The following is a 19448-nucleotide window of genomic DNA, read 5'->3' on the forward strand; positions in this document are numbered from 1 at the left end:
CTCACTATATTACAAGACTATTTATTTTTTTTCTTAAAATTAGTTTTTCTTTTTCTTTCCTTAGATTGGTGCAAACTTTACTACTCACCCTTCTATGATCACTCGACAGCAATTTGTTTATATATATATATATATATATATATATATATATATATATATATATATATATATATATATATACATACTGTATATAACAGTAATGATAATAATAATAATAATAATAATAATAATGATAATAATAATAATAATATATGGAAATTATAATAATAATCATATTAATAGATGGACTATATTTAATAAGAAATGTCTGCTGCTTCTACTACTACTAATACGACTACTGCTTGTAATAATAAAAATAATATGTTAGGCATATTGAAAAGTTTTTTTCATTATGTGAAAGAATAGATCGTCGAAATCATTATCAATAAATAAACTAGATGAATAATCAGATTCTTTAAAATCTAATATCGTCTAGCAACGAAGCAGACTTCATTTAGAGGGTAGTGAGTTAGCGTTATCTTGCTATTGCTGTTCCTATGAGTACTTGCAAACTTCTTAGTCACCAGGAATCATAAATCCTTGAGATAATAACAAAACCTATCAGCCACATAATCCCCGGCACATCAGTCATCCACTTGAACTCAGATTTGATTAAGGAGGGCCAAGATCCTTGAACAGTGGACCCCGTCATGCCTTTATGCAACTTGTCCTCGTGAGGATTTGGGTTTTTAAAGAGGCATTGCTGCGGAAGAAAGACAGTAATCGGTTCTAATCTTCCGAAGAAGATGAGGATTAAATCCATTGGTTTCATACTCCTAGCAGTGTTCAATTTGATTCACGGTCAGGATGATCAACTGTTTATTGCCTCTTTTCAAGCAATGATGAGAAAGCTGCAAGACATGAGTGACACACTCGAAGGTGAGATCTTCATTCTATCCTAGAGGGACATTCATGGGGCCAATATATTTTCTATTCTTTCCAAAATCTAATGTCTAATATATATATATATATATATATATATATATATATATATATATATATATATATATATATATATATATATATATATATATATACATGGTATCAGGACAACTGGCCCCCGGACAACTGCCCCCTGACATCTGCCCCCGGGACAACTGCCCCCGTAGGACAACTGCCCCCGTAGGAAAACTGCCCCCGTAGGAGAAATGCCCCCCGGACAATTGCCCTTGTAAAACCACTGGACAATGGTGTAAAAAATAAAAATACATAATAACTATTAAAACTAATGTTTTATTATTGTTAATAAAAATACATGATTTAAAAAATAAATGTTTTAAAAAGATAACATTATATACTGAAATTTGTACATAGATGGGTTGCAGAAATATTGAAAAGGGATTTAAATACTCAAAAATTTCAATACATCGTGGTTCTCAAATTCTAGCACAATGTTTGCTATTTGTATGCTAGAATCCTGATAGCGTTTTCTTTGATAGCAATAGGTTTTGCCTTCATTTCCTGTTGTACAAACAAAACTTCACGGCGGGGATGGTCAACATCATGGGTGTGATCATTTACATAGCCAACTATTTCATTTTCCCAAACTTTTACTTTCGCTTTACAGTTATTATGGCGGCGTTTTTCACATTCATAAGATGTAACATTATTTGCCAATTCCTTCTGCTTCATAAAGATGTAGGCCCTATCCTTCATAAGTAAGCTTCATTTTTCCACTTTCACTTTTGACGAACTCCATGATGGGTTATGTTACTTCTTGTATTTCTGAATAGACACTGGATCCTTCTTACTTTCTTTATTTTTGTAAACATTTGTTTGACTATAAAGAATCAGCCAATTGGCGAAAGCTTTCGAAAATAAGCCATAACTCCTACGACCGATTAGACGCTGGATCCTTCTTACTTTTTTTTTTTCTTTCTTTTTTTTGACTATACAGAATTAGTCAACTGGCAATAGCTTTCGAAAATAAACTATAACGCGTATGACCGATTAGACACGGGATCCTTCTTACTTTCTTGTTTTTGTAAACATTTGTTTGACTATACAGAACTAGCCAATTGACGATAACTTTCGAAAATAAATTATAAATCGTACGACCGATGACCTAATTAGGAAATAACTACATAAATGGTAATAAATTCAGGAAATAGATACAATTATTTCTTCAATGAACGAATATGTAATTAGGAAGAATATCTTCATAAATTGTTACTAAAAAGTAATTACGTAAATGGCAATATGGGGGGCAATTTTCCGGGGGGCAGTAGTCCTACGGGGGCAATTGTCCTGGTGGCAGTTGTCGGGGGGCAACTGTCCTGGGGGCAGTTGTCTCAGGGGAAGTTGTCCTAGATCCATATATATATATATATACTGTATATATATATATATATATATATATATATATATATATATATATAGGTATGTATGTATGTATATATATATAGGTTTGTGTGAATATATATAGGTTTGTGTGTATATATACATGATGTAGGCCTATGTATATACATATATATACAGTATATACAGTATATATATATATATATATATATATATATATATATATTTATATATATACATACATATATATATACATATATATATATATATATATATGTGTGTGTGTGTGTGTGTGCGCGTGTGTGTATATATACATCTACCTATATATTTACCTCTCTCTCTCTCTCTCTCTCTCTCTCTCTCTCTCTCTCTCTCTCTCTCTCTCTCTCTTTATATACATATATATATATATATATATATATATATATATATATATATATATATATATATATATATACTTTATATGAGACATGAGAACATACATGAGAACACAGCGAGATACTCTTCAGACGGATACCATATTGGTCTTGGGAGCGCTGTAGTGGTACTGCCACTCTTCTGAGCAAGAAAATCAATGTTGTTCTGTCAATATGGTGAAACTACTAAATTATTGGAAATCTCCACTGTGATGGAAATATACTCTTACCATACGACCCAAGACACGTCACCTATCAAACTTATCACCGATAAGAAAGTTAATGACGTCACACAACAATTTAATACAGTCATATTACTCTTAAGAAGGTCATTTTTCTCACTGTATAAAACACATATACAACTACTTATTTTATATACAAGGCTTGGGACACTGCTCCCACCCCATGGTCCTCACTCTGGAGTAGGTGCGCACTTGCCCTCTATATGGAGGTCACTCCGATCTGGAATAGAGCATACTATTTAATAGACAAAATTAAAAGCATAAAATATATACATGGAAATCACCCAAAAAATAAACATATTCCACAAAAAAATTAAGTATTGCATATAAAAATTTACACAATAGATATAAAACAACTCATTTCTTCTTATGACCTTTGTAATTATAATACAGAATACCCAAAGAGAAAAAAAAAATCATATCAATATCAGTATTACACAACCTAATCAATAACCTCTCCCTAGTTGCGGGCAAAACGGACTTTTTCAGGCGGGATAAGGGTAGGAATAAGCATTTCTTCATCCCTCGATTTTACTTGTCCTGGTTTATGGCACAATTTCGCAACACTAACCACCATTACCGTTTCGTCATTTTCAAAATAATTTCTACACTTGCAATTGTAACTATAGATTGGTGGTCACTAGCCGTTTTCCTGAGAAAATCATTCAGTTTTCCGCCCTTCTCTTATTAGAACTCTGATTAAGTATAAGGTATTCACATACACACATTCTCTAACACTGCTTCGCCTCGAGTCTGAACTTTAATCCTAAGGCCACTTGCCCTTTATGAACAACCCCGGTTCCCACAATCAAGAATCATATAAATATATCAATAATATATCATACGCCTAGCGGATAACTCCTGACCTATTTAAATTTAACTTCTCTCAGTTTTTTTTTTTCTTCTTCTTCGTCTTCTATAGTATCATTTAGCAGTATGTCACACGTAATGCTAGACACAGCAACGTTATCATAACACTTTACTTCACTGCATTAAGCACCCACATGAGAACACATTATCATCGAGTTTATTCAGAACACGTCAAAAGAAGGAATGAGGTCTGTTTAAACAACAACAAAAGAATTCCTAATAATGATCTCCAGGAATGTCACTCATGCAGGGGTAATGGGATACACTCTGGTTGACACTTTTGAAAACTACCTCTTCCGGAACCACATTTATGTTTGCCTGCCTAATAATGTTCAGACACTGCTCCATTAATAATGTTTTGTATCACTACTGTATTTGTTTTAACCATTTCCACTCGGTACGAACACAAATACGCTGGCTCTAGTTTATGTTTCCTAGGTTGCAATCATTTCAAATACACACGATCGCTCACAAATACCTTTACCGGTGCGGTTTTGAACCATTCATCATATTTCCAGCTGTGTTTTTCATTACCTCTCTTCAAAAACCTTTCATTGGTGCTCATTACTCTCCCTAAAAGGTTTTGTAAATAGACACGATATTGCTTAATTGAATAATTTGGCAACTGTTGCTTATTAATCAGGACCGTATATGGTATGTGCCCGAGCAAGGCATTATATGCAATGTTCAATGGTAGCTCAGACGTAGGAGGCATGTCGTGCCAATGACGGGCGTCATCAGCCACTAAGTAGCATAAAATTTTCACCACTTCCTTATTATGATATTCCACTATGCCATTAGTTGAAGTCTTATATGCGGTCCCAACCTCCAGGGTCAATCACTCATGCATCATCATTTATTCTACGCCTCCCCGGTTATGTCCTCTCTCTCTCTCTCTCTCTCTCTCTCTCTCTCTCTCTCTCTCTCTCTCTCTCTCTCTCTCTCTCTCTCTCTCTCTCTCGTGCATCTTATTTCCTGATTGTACCTCGTGTGAGTTTACATGCATTTTTTTTTGGGGGGGGAGTTGTTTCTCATTTCTCTTTTGTGCCCCAGTAGTTACTCCTACTACTGCACCTCTAGAGAGGGCATCAGCTACCTTATTAGCTTTACCTTCCATGTGATCTAACCTCTTTATGTTAATCTCTAACAATTATTTTATCCATCTCACTAGTCTAAACGGCAAGTCTCCCTTGTAAAATAAATCACGTATAAGGGATCCTGTTGATTATTTTGCAACTCAATTGGCTGACATCATAAAAAGAACCGATGCCTTTCCAGAACCCAAATAATAGCCAATATCCCTCGATCGAAAGTACTTTAATTCTCTTTTTTCCCTTTTAATACCTGGGAAGCAAAATGAACGGGTCGCTCTCTACTCTCATCATCTCGTTGACAAATTATGCCACCAATAGCTCCGCTACTCGCATCTGTTGTCACTAAAAACGGGCGATCACATCAACTATATGCATGTAACTCGTTGATAGTTAAAGCAGTTTTCAAATGGTTAAAGGCCCTTTCTTCTTCCACTCCCCAATTTATTACTTTTTGTTACTTTAAAGCATCTAATGGTCTTGCTGTCTCTCCAAAACCTCAATTGAATTTAAGGTAATACCCCGTGAGGCTAAGGAATCCAGCCACTGGAGAAATCTCTAATAGCCTCTACTTGTTTCTCCCTTCCCTCACAAGCACTTACTCCCTCTTGACTTCTTATCGGCAGAATGCACCCTCCTGCCATTACTGTTACTCTGTCTTTTTCCCCGCAAATGTATGTTTTATTATTCATAATAAAGAAGTCAAGACTCGATTCCTGAAATTCCTAATGTGGGCAAGATAAAGAAATCACGTGTATACTTCACAGATCCACCTTACAGTTGAAAATCGTTGTATGCCTTGCCTGTAGTTTATTTCCTCCTGGTATGTCGAGATGACGGGTGCTGCTGACTGTACTTGCTGTTGCTCTGACGTCTAGCAGGTTTTCATTGTCTTCATGTTCTTCACTGAGGGTCTTCTTGCCCTGTGGGGCTTACTTAGTGGTAGGTTCCATGGGGTCTCTGGAGCTTGTAGAGCTTCATCTTGTTTTCTTCTTGGTGTCACTTTCAAATTCCTTATTCTGTTTTTCTTCGATGTGCTGTACTAATGATGTTCCTTCTGTGGTTAGAATCCTGGCCTGGAGTGTTGATATGATTGCTCCAACTTGTTTGGATCTGAGTGTGCTCTTAGGAATGATGACTGTTTCACACACGTTTAAGGTCCTCACTTCATCAAAGGTCTGTTTGTAAGCTGCCAAGCCAGACTGCCCCGTTCATATGTGTGTGTAGAAGGGCAGTCTACTTCACCGTGTTTGCTTTCATAGGGGCTAGGCCAGGGTTATTCAGCAGCGGTGAAGGTCAAGGAGTTTTGTGGGGATGATAGGGGGACTTTGTTTCCACTGTTGTCTTACTTCTTTTTTGGCTATCTTTAATATTTCTTTCCTTTTTGGGCAAGCTGCTACCATGTGATGGTAGATGGACTTGCATTTAAGGCACTTGAGGATGGAGCTTCCACAGTTGTCGTATCTATGACATGTACTGTTGCAGTTGGAGCATATTTTATAATCTTTGTCTTTAAGATAGTTCCTCTTTACATTGATATAAGAGTAACATCTCATGCACTGCTCTATTCTAAAATAGATTTCCTTCTGGATATTAAGTTTTTAGGAATAACTGATTCCTGATCCTAAGACCTCTTTCTATAGCCCTTGGCTCCATTATTGCCATTTTCATTTTGATTTTCATTATAGTGGTGTAAGGAATCACCATATCTTTTACTTCACAATAACCGTTGCACCTTTCTATCACTTGTTTAATGACACCTTAATTAAGTTATTTTAGAATGTGCTTTTCTACTTTTTCTGCCACTGTAGTTATCTCTTCCTTCATTTCTGGGGTTTCCATTACTTGAAAGTGGTTGGCCTCAATTAGATCATTATTTTCTGTTTCCTTCAACTTGGTCACAGTTTCATCCTCTGTGATCTCTATGAACCCTATCTTTATAGGGATTTACTTTATAGGCAATAAGGTTGCACAGTTTTAGTAGCTGCCATACTTGTGGATACGTTCCCTCACCCCTAGGGTCGTTGGCATTTTTTTTTGTGTTACTTTCCCCATCCTACAGTGTTACTGCTAGGTGAGCACATAAGCACTTGAGCACTACAAATCCTGGACACAACTACAGTAGGTGATGACTTTACTGACCTGATACTCGCTGATCACTGACTGATCACCACTCATTGATCACTTACTGATCAACATTCACTGACTATTGTCTGATCAACACTCACTGATCGCTGGCTGATGACTAGAATCACTGATCACAGGTGTCACTCAATTACTCACTTCCGCGCTGATTATTGTTAACTGCCTTGAATGATTGATGATTGAGTGAATTTAAACTAATCACAAAGGCTGGTTGTTGTTTAGTATAAATGAATAGTATAAAAGGTCAGTACAAAAACTATTTTGATATTTTTGAGTTAGATCATTGCCTTCTTGGTTGATGTATTTGATGATTACTCGCTTTAATTTATGATAGTAATTTCAACATAAAAAGTCTCTTAAAGTTCTTTTTCAAGAATCAGAACTTTATTTGATGATATAAATGAATCTCCAGCAAATGTCCCTCTTACTATAAACTAGAAATGTGATCTAACTCTTTTGTTTAAATATGAGATTTTTTTTATTTTATTCATCTTTGCATTTATCATATAATACCTGAATTGTTGATGTTATGAAATTCTTTATCTGATTCATCTCCGCATTTATTATAAAATGTTTGAGATAGTATTAATTTTATAGATAAGAGGAATAAGTTTTTCTATTTTTTTTAAATGTTAGCATATCAGAAACTACCACATCAAGGACAATGCCAGGCTCAATGATGATCGTAGATTTGCGTATTTGGAGAAACAGAAAGAACTGCACTTTCTTTAAAAACATATATTATATATGACTTTAAGAGTTTATTGTTCAACTAAAAATAGAGATAATTTAAGAATAATAACAGATACCCATCTTCAAAACAGCCCCCGAACATATTACGGGGTTTAATTAAGGGCTAAAGGATTTTATTCTAACATATAGATCTGCGATTCACAGCCTAAAGAGGAAACTGAAACTCCGTCTGTCTCATTATGGAGATAAACTGTTTGTATGGACCCATGGAATCAATATTCATTCCTTTATTAGTGAAAGAAATGTAGGTGTAATCGACAGTGGTGCTTTATTTCGTTATCTTTAAGGTTATATTTGCTCATGTTATTGTCAATGCTAGTCCTTTACGTTAATTTGGTTGCTGACTACAGCATATTTCTTTTCATTTTATTGTTATCTAAATATTTGAGCATCTAAAAGCCTTCATTGCATACACAGATTTGTTTTGTCTTCTATGACATATGCAGTAGTTGCCTTATGTCTTAGCATTCTTAAATTAGATTTAAGATCCTTTATCTCCTATGCAGTAGTGGTAATTTTTCTTAGTAATCTTGTATTGAGCTTGAAAGCCTTTATCTCCTATGCAGCATTTTTTTGTTTGTTTTTTTTTTTTTGTTTTTTTTTTTTTGTCTTAGCATTCTTAAATTAGATCTGAGACCATTCATCTCCTATGTAGTAGTGGTCTTCTGTCCTATTAATCTTGAAGTAAGTTTGAGAGCCTCCATCTCCAATGCAGTAGTTGTCTTTTGTATTATCATTCTTAAATTTGATTTGAGATATTTTTTTCTCATATGCAGTAGTTCTTTTGTCGTAGAATTCTTGAATTAGATTTTAGATCCTTCATCTGCTATGCAGTAGTTGCATTTTGTCTTATCATTCTTGAATTAGATTTGAGATCGTTCATATCATATGCTGTAGTTTGTTCCTAGCATTTTTTTGCAATAAATTTGAGACCCTTCTCTTTTGTTGAATTAAAATCAAGATCCTTCCTCTTCTATGCAGTACTTGTCTTTTGTCATAGTATTCTTGAATTAAATTTGAGAGATATCATCTATGCACCAGTTGTCCTTTATCTTATCATTCTTGAATTAGATTTGAGAGCCTTCATCTCCTAAAAAGCTGTTGTATCTGGTCTTAGCATTCTTGATTTAAATGTGAGTGCTTTCATCTCTTATGCAGTAGTTGTTCTTGTCTAAGCAATCTTTAATTGGATTTGAGAGCCTCTATCTCCTATGCAGCAGTTGTCTTTGGTCTTAACATCTTCAATTAGATTTGATATTCTTCATCTCTAAAGTAGTAGTTGTTTTTTTCCAAGCATTTTTTAATTCGATTAGGGAGCCTTCATCTCCTATGCAGTAGTTGCTTTTTAAATTGGAGAGCCTTCATCTCCTATGTTTTAGTTGTCTTTTGTCTTAGCATTTTGTGTTAGATTAGAGATTTGTTATGCCTTATGCAGTATATCTCTTTTTCCCAGCAGTAGTGGTCTTTTTCCTGTGCATTCTTGAATTATTTTTGCGATCTGTCATCTCTTATGCAATAATTGTCTTTTTTCTTAGCACTCTTAAATTAGATTTAAGAGCCTCCATATCCAATGTAGTATTAATCTTTTGTCTTAGCATTCTTGAATTAGATTTGAGATCTCTCATCTCCTTTGTAGTAATTTTTCTTAGTCTTGGTATTCCCGAATTAGATTGAAGAGCCTTCCTCTCCTATGCAGTAGTTGTTTTTTTAGCATTTTTATTTAGTTTGGGGATCTTTCATCTTCCATGCAAGAATTGTCTTTTTGTCTTAGCATTCTTCAATTAGATTTAATAGCTTTCATCTCCTGTGCTGTAGTTGTCTTTTTTCCAAGCCTTCTTGAATTAGATTTGAGATCCTTCATCTCCTATGCAGTAATAGTCTCTTTTCTTACCATTCTTGAATTTCACTTGAGAGCCTTCATCTCATCTGCAGTAGTTGTCGTTTGTCTTAGCATTCTTGGATTAGATTTGAGATCCTTCATCTTCTGTGCAGTAGTTGTCTTTTTTCCTCATCATGCTTGAAGTAGACTCGAGATCCTTCATTGTATTCATGATTGATTAAGACATATGCCAGTGTGTTAAGAGAATCAATTATATATCCAAATATGCAGCAGAAGCTGGGAACCTCGAAACTAAATTTGAAGGTATTCTTTCATATATGTATAATTGATTATCTCTCCTTCATTGCATTTACAGTAATTTTTTATGCTCTTTAAAGATATTTGTGACTTCATTAGTTATGAGTTGCCTTTTGTTTTGGCACCTGATTGATATCTAAGAGCCTCCATTCCATATATAGGATGTTTATTTCTTGGTGACACCTGAGTGACAGTTGAGTGTCTATTTCACGTAGATTAATTCAGTGTTTTGTTTAACACTCGTGATACTAGAGAGCGTTCATCCCCTATGCAGTATTTGTCTTGCCATTCTTGAATGACATTTAGAGTCTCCTTTATAAGTATTTGAAAGCAATCAATTATATTTTCAGATGTGCAAGAGAAACTTGAGAATCTTGAAAGTAGTGTCCAAGGTATGGCTCTAAATATTTTCTTATTCATTTTCTTTTTATATTTGATGCAATAATCACTATTTTCTTGTAAAATCAATTGATGTACAATATCTGATTTAATTCACGTTCATAATGGTATTATACATTAAGAACTTTTTTTTCCAGGACTTCATCATGAACTGGAGCACGTAAAAGGTACTTGCTATTCTTGCATTTTAGTTTTTCCTTCTAATACAGAAAAAAAATATTAGTAGTTTTTCATCATTATTAGTTATTTTTCAAAAATAACATAATATTACCATGAAATCTTAGATCTTTTTTTGAATAACTTTATTGTTAAGGTTATCAAGATTTAGAATAACTGACAGAATTCTGACATTACAATCGGAATTTAGTCATCGCAATTACTCATTTGCTGTCTTTTTCGTTGGTGAAGTTGTAAACTATAAAGAATACTTGGAAATTATTACCATCGAATGTTGTGGAAAACACCTCTAGTCATGAATTAACCAAATATTCATAAGAGATTAAATATTGGTAGAATAAAATGTCTATTATGTATACAACAGACATTTCATTAGCCCGCTTGCCTTTAAATATCAACAGAGCATTTTACATGTAACATAGAGTGAATAATGTTATTCTAATGTCGTTATGAAATTTGTTTTTTGATCGGTTGATTGTTTGGGATTTATAAGCTTCTCTGAAGTGGAGTTGAAAAGAAACTAACGTTAAGAAAAAAGATCTTCAGATTGATTTAGAGGATCGTTTTGATAGACAATTTCTCTGAAAAAAAAATGATTCTCTCCACAAAACTTGAACATTTCTCATTAGTGGATAAATATCATACAATAAAAAACAAAAACTGATAGATTTACTTAGAAAATCCTAATATATAACTTTGTCATTCAAATAATTTTCTGAATCCACAGTGGAGTCATGAGGTATTATTACAGAGAAAACTCATATCATTAATATGTCTGAATTAACTTACTTCTCTTTTTGAAATGTTTTTTTTTTTTTTTTCATCATATAATCTGCACTAACAGTCAATGGTAAATGTGCTACTATGTCCAATAAAATAACAAACCGACCTACGATAAAAATTATGTCTGTCTAGTGAAATAATTTTCTCTTTTGAAATGAAGATCTTTGATATAATCTCATCTGCCTCATTCTCTATTTCAGGGCTCAGCCAAGATACAGGACAGTGTCTGCGAGTGGACGACCTGGGATATTTGACTAATGTATCAGCAGCAAGTAAGTTCTTTCCGGTTGATGATGATGACTTTCAAAATGTATTGTTCAATGCTGATTAATATGGCATCTATACTTTAACACAACATGGAACATTTATGATTATTTCTCTGATTAAAATCCTCATCATATTTGCTGTTCTTGTTTTTGCTCAATATCTTTCCTAATCCCTTGCTAGATATCGGTCACTATGCAGTTAAACATATGTCTCTAGGGTCTAGTTTTATCAATGACAGTAGACTTTAGTGTCCAAATGATACAATATGCAGTTCAAGGGTTTATCTTCTTCTCCCCAGCCCATCAAGAGATCAAGTCTTTTGTTCACGAGGAAATATCTGCAGTCATCTCTTTGGCAGATAAAGGTCAGTTGATATACAGTTAAAGCAGTAATCTGAGACTTCACAGATGCTATTTATCATTCAATGAAACATAAAAAGAAAAAAAAATCTTTATGAATACTCTAAGTACGAGATGAATGCAAACCTAAGTCATGCAAAATGTTTTTTATGTCTAGTATTCGTGTATTTATTCAGTTTATATTTAAGTCACTGACTCATCAGTCACGGTGATGTTTTCTCTCACCAGACGAGTGTTCAGAAGGATATTTCCCCTGTGGTCACAAAGGCAGATGTGAGAACACTCTGTTCAGCTTCACCTGTTCTTGTCCTTCTGGTTTCACCTGGGATGGTTCAGACTGTTCAGGTAAGAGAAAAGGATTATGCAACTTTATGTTATTATTAACAAAGGACTGTTTTCTATTTACATTCATTGATTATTCTGACCTCAATTTATAATTGATCCTCTTCCCTTTGATAAAAATTTGCAGTGTTGTTCAATTTGCTTTTATTTCACTAATTCTTTGTTCTTTCTTAAATTTTCTTGATTTATTTAGAAAACTCATAATTTTTTCTATGACAATGATTAATATATCATATTCACTGTTCACCTTTAATATTTTTTTTATTAGAGCTCCACATTGAAGTGACAATATTTGGTAGAAGCAATTCTCTATGCTTGGTTATGCTTCTGATGGCTACTACAATTTTTTAAGTAATGTAGTATAATGTTTGTATCTTTACTCTTTTCATGATATTGTTGAATTTGAAATACTTCTATTTTATCACAGACGTTCTTCTATTGGGGAAACAGCATCTCTCTTTCAGTGTCCTTTTTCTGGAATTGTTACCTCATAACAAAAGTGTTTTTTCACAAAGCAACTTTTTCAAAAGATTTTAATCCTCCTCTCCAGACATTGATGAGTGCATTCAGGACAGAACCAAATGTAACAGCAATGCCAAATGCACCAACACCCTTGGAAGTTACAGCTGTTCATGTAACCCACCTTTCGAAGGAGACGGACTAACCTGTGCCTGTCCTCCAGGTTTTGTATCAAATGGTGATATTTGTGAAGGTAAGACGGACTTCTTAATCAACTCTTTACTCCTTCTTCTTACTCTATTTATAGAAATGTTTTCCTGTATTTATTTCCTCCCATGATAATTTTAATTCATGTTCATTTGGTTTTAAGTTTCTCCATATTTTTTTTTTCTATCGAATTGATGTATATTCGAATTTTCCATATGATAAACACGAGTCTTGTCGCATATCCCATCATTTTATTTGTCTCATTTTAAAATACCTTTTTTCTTCAAAATTTTGTTAAGGTAAATTGCATCATCTGTAGTGTTTCTTTTCCTTTTATAAGGACCAACGTCCCTCTATCCATGTTAATTTACCTTTTTTTTAATTTGCATACATTTATTATATTTCTTATTACCGTTGTCATAGTGAGAAAAAAAAAACTATTCTTGAATGCAAGATGTTTTATATTCCTATACAATTATTGCTGCCACTGTTACAGATTTATGTATCCTTAAAACAAAGATTTTTTCCTCTGTTTTTCCGTAAGAAAAAAAAATCTATGTTAACTTCAATCATTTTTTTTTCTTTTTTTTTTAAAAATTCATGTTAATTTGTTTTCCTAGAAAGCCCATTTTTTTTTTATTTTGTTGATGAAGGATATTGTAATAGGACAATACTGTTTTTTCTCAAAAAACTCCAATTATCGTCTTCAACAGATATCGTGAGTGTGCTGAAGGCAAAGAGGTTTGTGTGGCCAATGCTTCTTGCAAGAATAGTATTGGGAGTTACAGCTGCTCCTGCAACAAACCTTTCGAGGGAGATGGAAGAACCTCCTGTAGTAAGGAAACAACAATGGTTTCAATCTTAAATTGATTATTGGCTATATTCTCAAAGATTAATAGAAGTGTGATTATACTCTCTTGGGTATATATATATATATATATATATATATATATATATATATATATATGTATGTATGTATATATATATATATGTGTGTGTGTGTATATATATATATATATATATATATATATATATATATATATATATACATATATTTATATATATACATATATAAATATAGTTATACTTAAAAGGTATATATACAGATTTATATATATATATATATATATATATATATATATATATATTTAGATATATAAATATATATATATATATATATAAATATATATATATATATATATATATATATATATATATATATATATATTATATATATATATATATATATATATATATATATATATATATATATATATATATGTATGTATACACATATACACAAACACACACACACACACACACAAACACACACATATATATATATCTATATATATATTTATATATATATATATATATATATATATATATATATATATACATAGATATATATATATATATATATATATATACATATATATTTTTTTTTAGGGGGGGGGCGGCTCAGGCCATGTCGTCCTGATGGAAGTTCCTAAAGGGTAGCTTCCTGGGGTATATTTGACTACATTGATATTCCCAGAGAATTTTACATTAAGGTATCCAGAATTCTAACTCCTGGAGCGAATATCCCTAAATAAATCTAACAGGGATATCGCATAATATCTGAGGACATATTCTTGACACGCCACATAGCTATCTTCACCCCGAACAGTATTAACGCTTCGAGGGGTTACAGTGACAAGAATCTAAAAACGAGAATGAAAAGAGAGCCGATCATAGGGTATCTCTCCTATTCCGTCTCCAGTGTATATCTGACGAAGGCGGCAGTGCCATCTTTATTCCTTTTTGTGTAGCTCTACTACTAAGTGTTTTCCTTTGTGATCTCTCGTAATTTTGGATATTATCCAACATTATGATGCTATCTCCGGCCCCTTCTGCCTCTGGAAAGTTGAGTATTATCTTTATTTCGTATAAGTGTAAGCTCTTGTCGTTTTGAATTAAATCAAAAGTGATATTAACGTAAACAAGAGCTGTTGCCTACCGGAGGCATCCTGGATGCTGCCGCTCACTATGTATGGGTCATTTAGTTAGCCAGAGTGACGTTCCCGGTTTTTACGCTTTAATAAATCTAGCTATTTAGCTCCTCTAGGAATTCTTATATGATGCCGTTAGTTTTCAGTTCGGCGATTTAGGTAACCAATCTTGCCCTTCGCGATGCTTAGTAGCCTAGGCGTCTGGCCCTAGTACTTTCATGCATGATATAAGTTTTCCGAGTGTTATGTTATTGAAGCTATAGGCAAATATTTTATACATGTAAGATATTGTTGAATTTTCTTCTCCAATATTGTATACGAGAGTAGCCTATGGGGCTAAGTATACTTTTGCACACATCCCCGGTTGTTCTTTTCTCCTCTGGAGACTAAGTTCAGTCCCTTTCTCCCTCTGAGTAAGCCTTAGGCTTAGTTCTAGTAGTTTTATCAGAATAATATTCAGGTATAACTATATTAGGATATGTCTGTCCTGACCCGCTAACCAGAGTAACTTGTTTTTGGGTTTGGGGCAGAACATCAGAGTTCTAGTCTGTGGTCTGCATCTTCCTAGCATAGAGAATGAGTTTCCTTTGCTAGGTTAGGTTCAGACACAGGAGGCTTTGCTTCCCTCGCCCAAATCTGAAGGATTCTGTACGAGATGATTCCTTCTACTAGTGGGCTAGCAGACTGTCCTGTGTTATTATTCTCGGGCTGAAAAATGAGTTTTCTCCATTGCCTGGCGAAATAACTACACCTAACTTTGTTCTGGTATGGAGGAGGATAGCAAGGATTGCCAACCTTCCTCCCTAATAGACAAACTCTAAGTTAGGATGAGCTTTCCTAACTGCTGGGTGTATCTCACACTAGAACGAAGTTTACAGGACCCTTATCCCGTTCCCCCTCTCTGTTTTAGTGATGGCCTAGCCATCACATCTCTTGGCCGCAGTCCTACTTCTGTACCTAGTGTAGGTTAGGATGGGGGACCGGCTCAGCTCTCTGCCCTTTTTCTTCTGCAGAGTGAACCCCAGACCTCCCTTGGTCTCCCTTCCGTGTCTGCTGGTAGAGCCCGGCAGGCTATGGATTTATAGGAAGCCTGAATGCTAAATTCTCCCCTTCCATATGTTCACTCTTTCTGGATGAAGGTTGTATGGCAACGCCACCTTATAACCTTACATCCATACTGTTTCTCTTGCTAGTGTATTGTACTCCTAACCCGGCTGCCGGTTTAAACGGCCGGCAGCCAGGTAGGTGGAGGTTCTCTGGTTCGTAGTCACTGCCGGCCGGCATGGGTATCGCTACCTATACCTGCCGGCAGTAGAAACCCATCCTGAGATCTTCCGGCCACTACTATTAGCGGCTGGCAGTCGGGTGCTAGTGTTTCCAGTTGCAGGCTGGCAGTGATTGCCGGCCGGCGCACATTTGCGAACCAGTGATCTGCCGCCTATTAGTTAAAGCTAACATACCTTTGAACTATACAGGGGTGAATGCCGGCCGTCACGACAGCATCCGATGTATAGTAGTTACTATATTTGTGGTGTAGTACACACTGCATTAATAAAACTACAGTACAGAGTTTGTTGTAACACTAAAGTTCTTCCAACATACTTAATGTTATCTTGTACACCTTTTGTTGAGACCATACAATATATAAAAAGTGAGTTCTTTCTGTATTCATTCTATCCCGTATATTAAAACTTTATTTCAAGGTTTGAGCTACACCTTAACTTTCCGCTTAGGAAAATATATAAGGTATTCTAGAATAAGAATTAACCTTAGTTTTAATATCTTGGGAGGTTACAGCAATTGGCTGGGCAGGAAATACAAGTATGTGTCTTTCCTTCTTTCCTTTCTAGCTTTACTGTATAAGCTACATGTATTAATAATAAGTGAAATGCCTTTACTTGATACTCATGGAGTCAAAGGATGCTGCTAGGGAAAAGTTGCAAACCTGGGTGAGGGGTTGTCAGAAAAACACTTCAGGTCCTTACCTTCCAAACGAGAAGATGAGGGCCTACCTTTTCCCCAAGGCTTCGGCTGATGCAGTCATTCCTCAACCTCAGGAGGAGATACCAACTGTTCAGAATTCGGTAGATTCTGAAGTTTCGGCCGCCTTTCAAGACATCCAATTGGACGATAGGATGTCAGAAGTGTCGGATTATACAGAAAAGGACCTTCTGGGAGAAGGTCAGGAGGAGGAGCTGACCCAGGTTCCAGAAATAGAAGAAGAAGAAATCGACGAGGTGTTAGTTATAATGGTTCCGTCCCCAGAATCTGTTCCCTCTACATCGTCTGCTATCCCAGGTGATCTGGGAAGGACTCTTTCTTCTATTGTTGAGATGATTCAAAAAATACAAAAGAAGAATGAGGAAAAGGAAGCTACGATAAAACTGGAGATACGTATACTCGCAGCATGACATGGGTCCCAGAAGCGACTCAACGTGAAGGATCTTCCTTTGTGTTCGGATATCAATCCTTGGAGGTATGCCGAACACATGCCAATGACAACCGGGAAGATTGCTATATCGGAAAAGTTAGGCTCAATTCCCCTGGAAGATGTGGAATTTTGGCCCAACAAAGACTCTTACCCGGACTCCTATGTCCGTCTTAGGAAGGAGCCAGCCTCAAAGGAGGAGACGGAGCCGAAGGAGGTCATAGTCCTTGACCATAGTAAAGCACAAGCGTTACTAGCGAGCTCGATGAAAAAGAGGGGCTTCACGAACTCGAAGGTGCCAGCCTTAAGTAAGAAGCTTTCCTCCTTTGTGGCCTCTACAACCAGAGCCTTTCCCTTCATGGAAAAGGGATATAAGGCAGCCTTGAAGGCAGCGGAGGCAGGGAAACCATGCCCCTCCTTGGAGGAATGGAAGCCGTTATCCCTGACCTTACCCTTGGACCAAAAAGACTGGAAGAACGTCCACCTTACCTTCTCAGTCAGGAAGCTGAAAGCTGATATTGCCAAACGTCAGTTTCTCTTGCTCAGAGAGCAAGAGACGAAAGAAAGACTTGCGGCATCGATGTCGTTGCAAACGACATTGGAAACGATGTCAATTGACCCCAAGAACCAGGACATGTTCATGGTAGTGGCCAAAACCCATCTGGCCACAGTTACAAAGGATCTCTATAGCTTTATTAAAGCTAGGAGAGCCTGTAGAGAGTTCGTGTTCGCCTCGGCTGCGGTGAGGCACGAACCGAGGAAGCTGATCTCCTCTTGCATCTGGGGTAAGGACCTCTTTCCCAACAAAGTGGTTAAAGAGGTAGTAGACAAGGCCACCACGGAGAATAGGAACCTTCTCAAAAAGTGGGGCTTAAATCTTAAGACAAAGTCTTCTCCGGATGAGGGTCCCCACCCCAAGAAGAAGACAAAAAGGCCTAGGCTATCCTCTCAGCCGGCTGAGCCCTACCAACAGCAACAACAGCAACTCCCTGCCACCGCGGTGCCTCAGATAGTGGCACAACCTCCAACCACGTACTAGTTGGTACCTCGATGGTTTGTAACCCAGCTTTTGAAAGACAGACTTCTTCCTTTCGCTCAAAAGCTAGAGGAACAACCAGAGGTTCTTCTAGACGCCCTTCAAGGGGAAGGGGATTCAGGGGAGGACGCGGTCAAGGAGGCAAGACCTCAGGTCCACAACAGCAGAAGTGAGATGCTTTCAGTAGGAGGGAGACTACATCTATTTAGGGATCGTTGGACCTTCGATCCCTGGGCCCACAGCCTAATAAAGAATGGACTAGGTTGGAGCTGGAGCATTCCTCCACCTCAATTTCCTCAGTTCTTCCAACACTCTACCCGCGTTCTGGAAGAATATGTCCGTTAACTCTTAGAGAAAAGAGTAATCCGAAAAGTTAAGTCCATCAAGTTCCAAGGAAGGCTGTTTTGTGTTCCAAAGAAGGACTCAGAAAAACTCAGAGTTATTCTGGACTTGGCGCCTCTCAACACGTTCATAGGGAACTACAAGTTCAGGATGCTCACACTTCAACACATAAGGACCCTACTGCCCAAAAGGGCACATACCGTCTCTATAGACTTGTCTGATGCTTATTGGCACGTTCCAATTAATCGTCACCTCTCCTCCTACCTAGGCTTCAAGTTAAAAAGAAGACTTTACGCCTTCAGAGCCATGCCATTTGGGCTAAACATAGCCCCAAGGATTTTCACGAAGCTTGCGAACGCAGCCGTCCATCAATTACGCCTAAAGGGGATCCAAGTAGTGGCCTACTTGCACGACTGGCTGGTTTACACTAATAGAGTCAGAATGGTCCCTAGATGCAGGATCGCTCTCCTTCATCTTGAGTCAAGTCCCGGAACTGCGGATAGGCCTCTGCGACAAAAGACAACAAGAAAATACATCGTTATGTGTACCCATGCGAGGATCCGCCAGGGGAGGCAGTGGATGCTATGTCCCTAGACTGGAACAGATGGTCCAGGATTTACCAGTTCCCTCCGCACAACCTCCTTTTGAAGGTCCTCGACAAACTGAG

The 19448-nt window shown here is 36.2% G+C and overlaps 1 protein-coding gene across 1 annotated transcript in view; it reads left to right on the forward strand.

Moving 5' to 3' along the window:
* Positions 1 to 690: 690 nt before the first annotated feature.
* The window catches only part of LOC137651946 (uncharacterized), a 22719-nt gene continuing 3961 nt past the window's right edge, over positions 691 to 19448 (forward strand). The window contains exons 1-7 of the mRNA XM_068385159.1: positions 691 to 918; positions 10342 to 10383; positions 10528 to 10557; positions 11551 to 11622; positions 11916 to 11981; positions 12205 to 12321; positions 12869 to 13030. Of these exons, the coding sequence (XP_068241260.1) occupies positions 786 to 918; positions 10342 to 10383; positions 10528 to 10557; positions 11551 to 11622; positions 11916 to 11981; positions 12205 to 12321; positions 12869 to 13030 (622 nt within the window). The 5' untranslated portion in view covers positions 691 to 785. The remainder of the gene's footprint in view (positions 919 to 10341; positions 10384 to 10527; positions 10558 to 11550; positions 11623 to 11915; positions 11982 to 12204; positions 12322 to 12868; positions 13031 to 19448) is intronic.

Source organism: Palaemon carinicauda, chromosome 13 (assembly GCF_036898095.1).
Source record: "Palaemon carinicauda isolate YSFRI2023 chromosome 13, ASM3689809v2, whole genome shotgun sequence".
Taxonomy (NCBI): domain Eukaryota; kingdom Metazoa; phylum Arthropoda; class Malacostraca; order Decapoda; family Palaemonidae; genus Palaemon; species Palaemon carinicauda.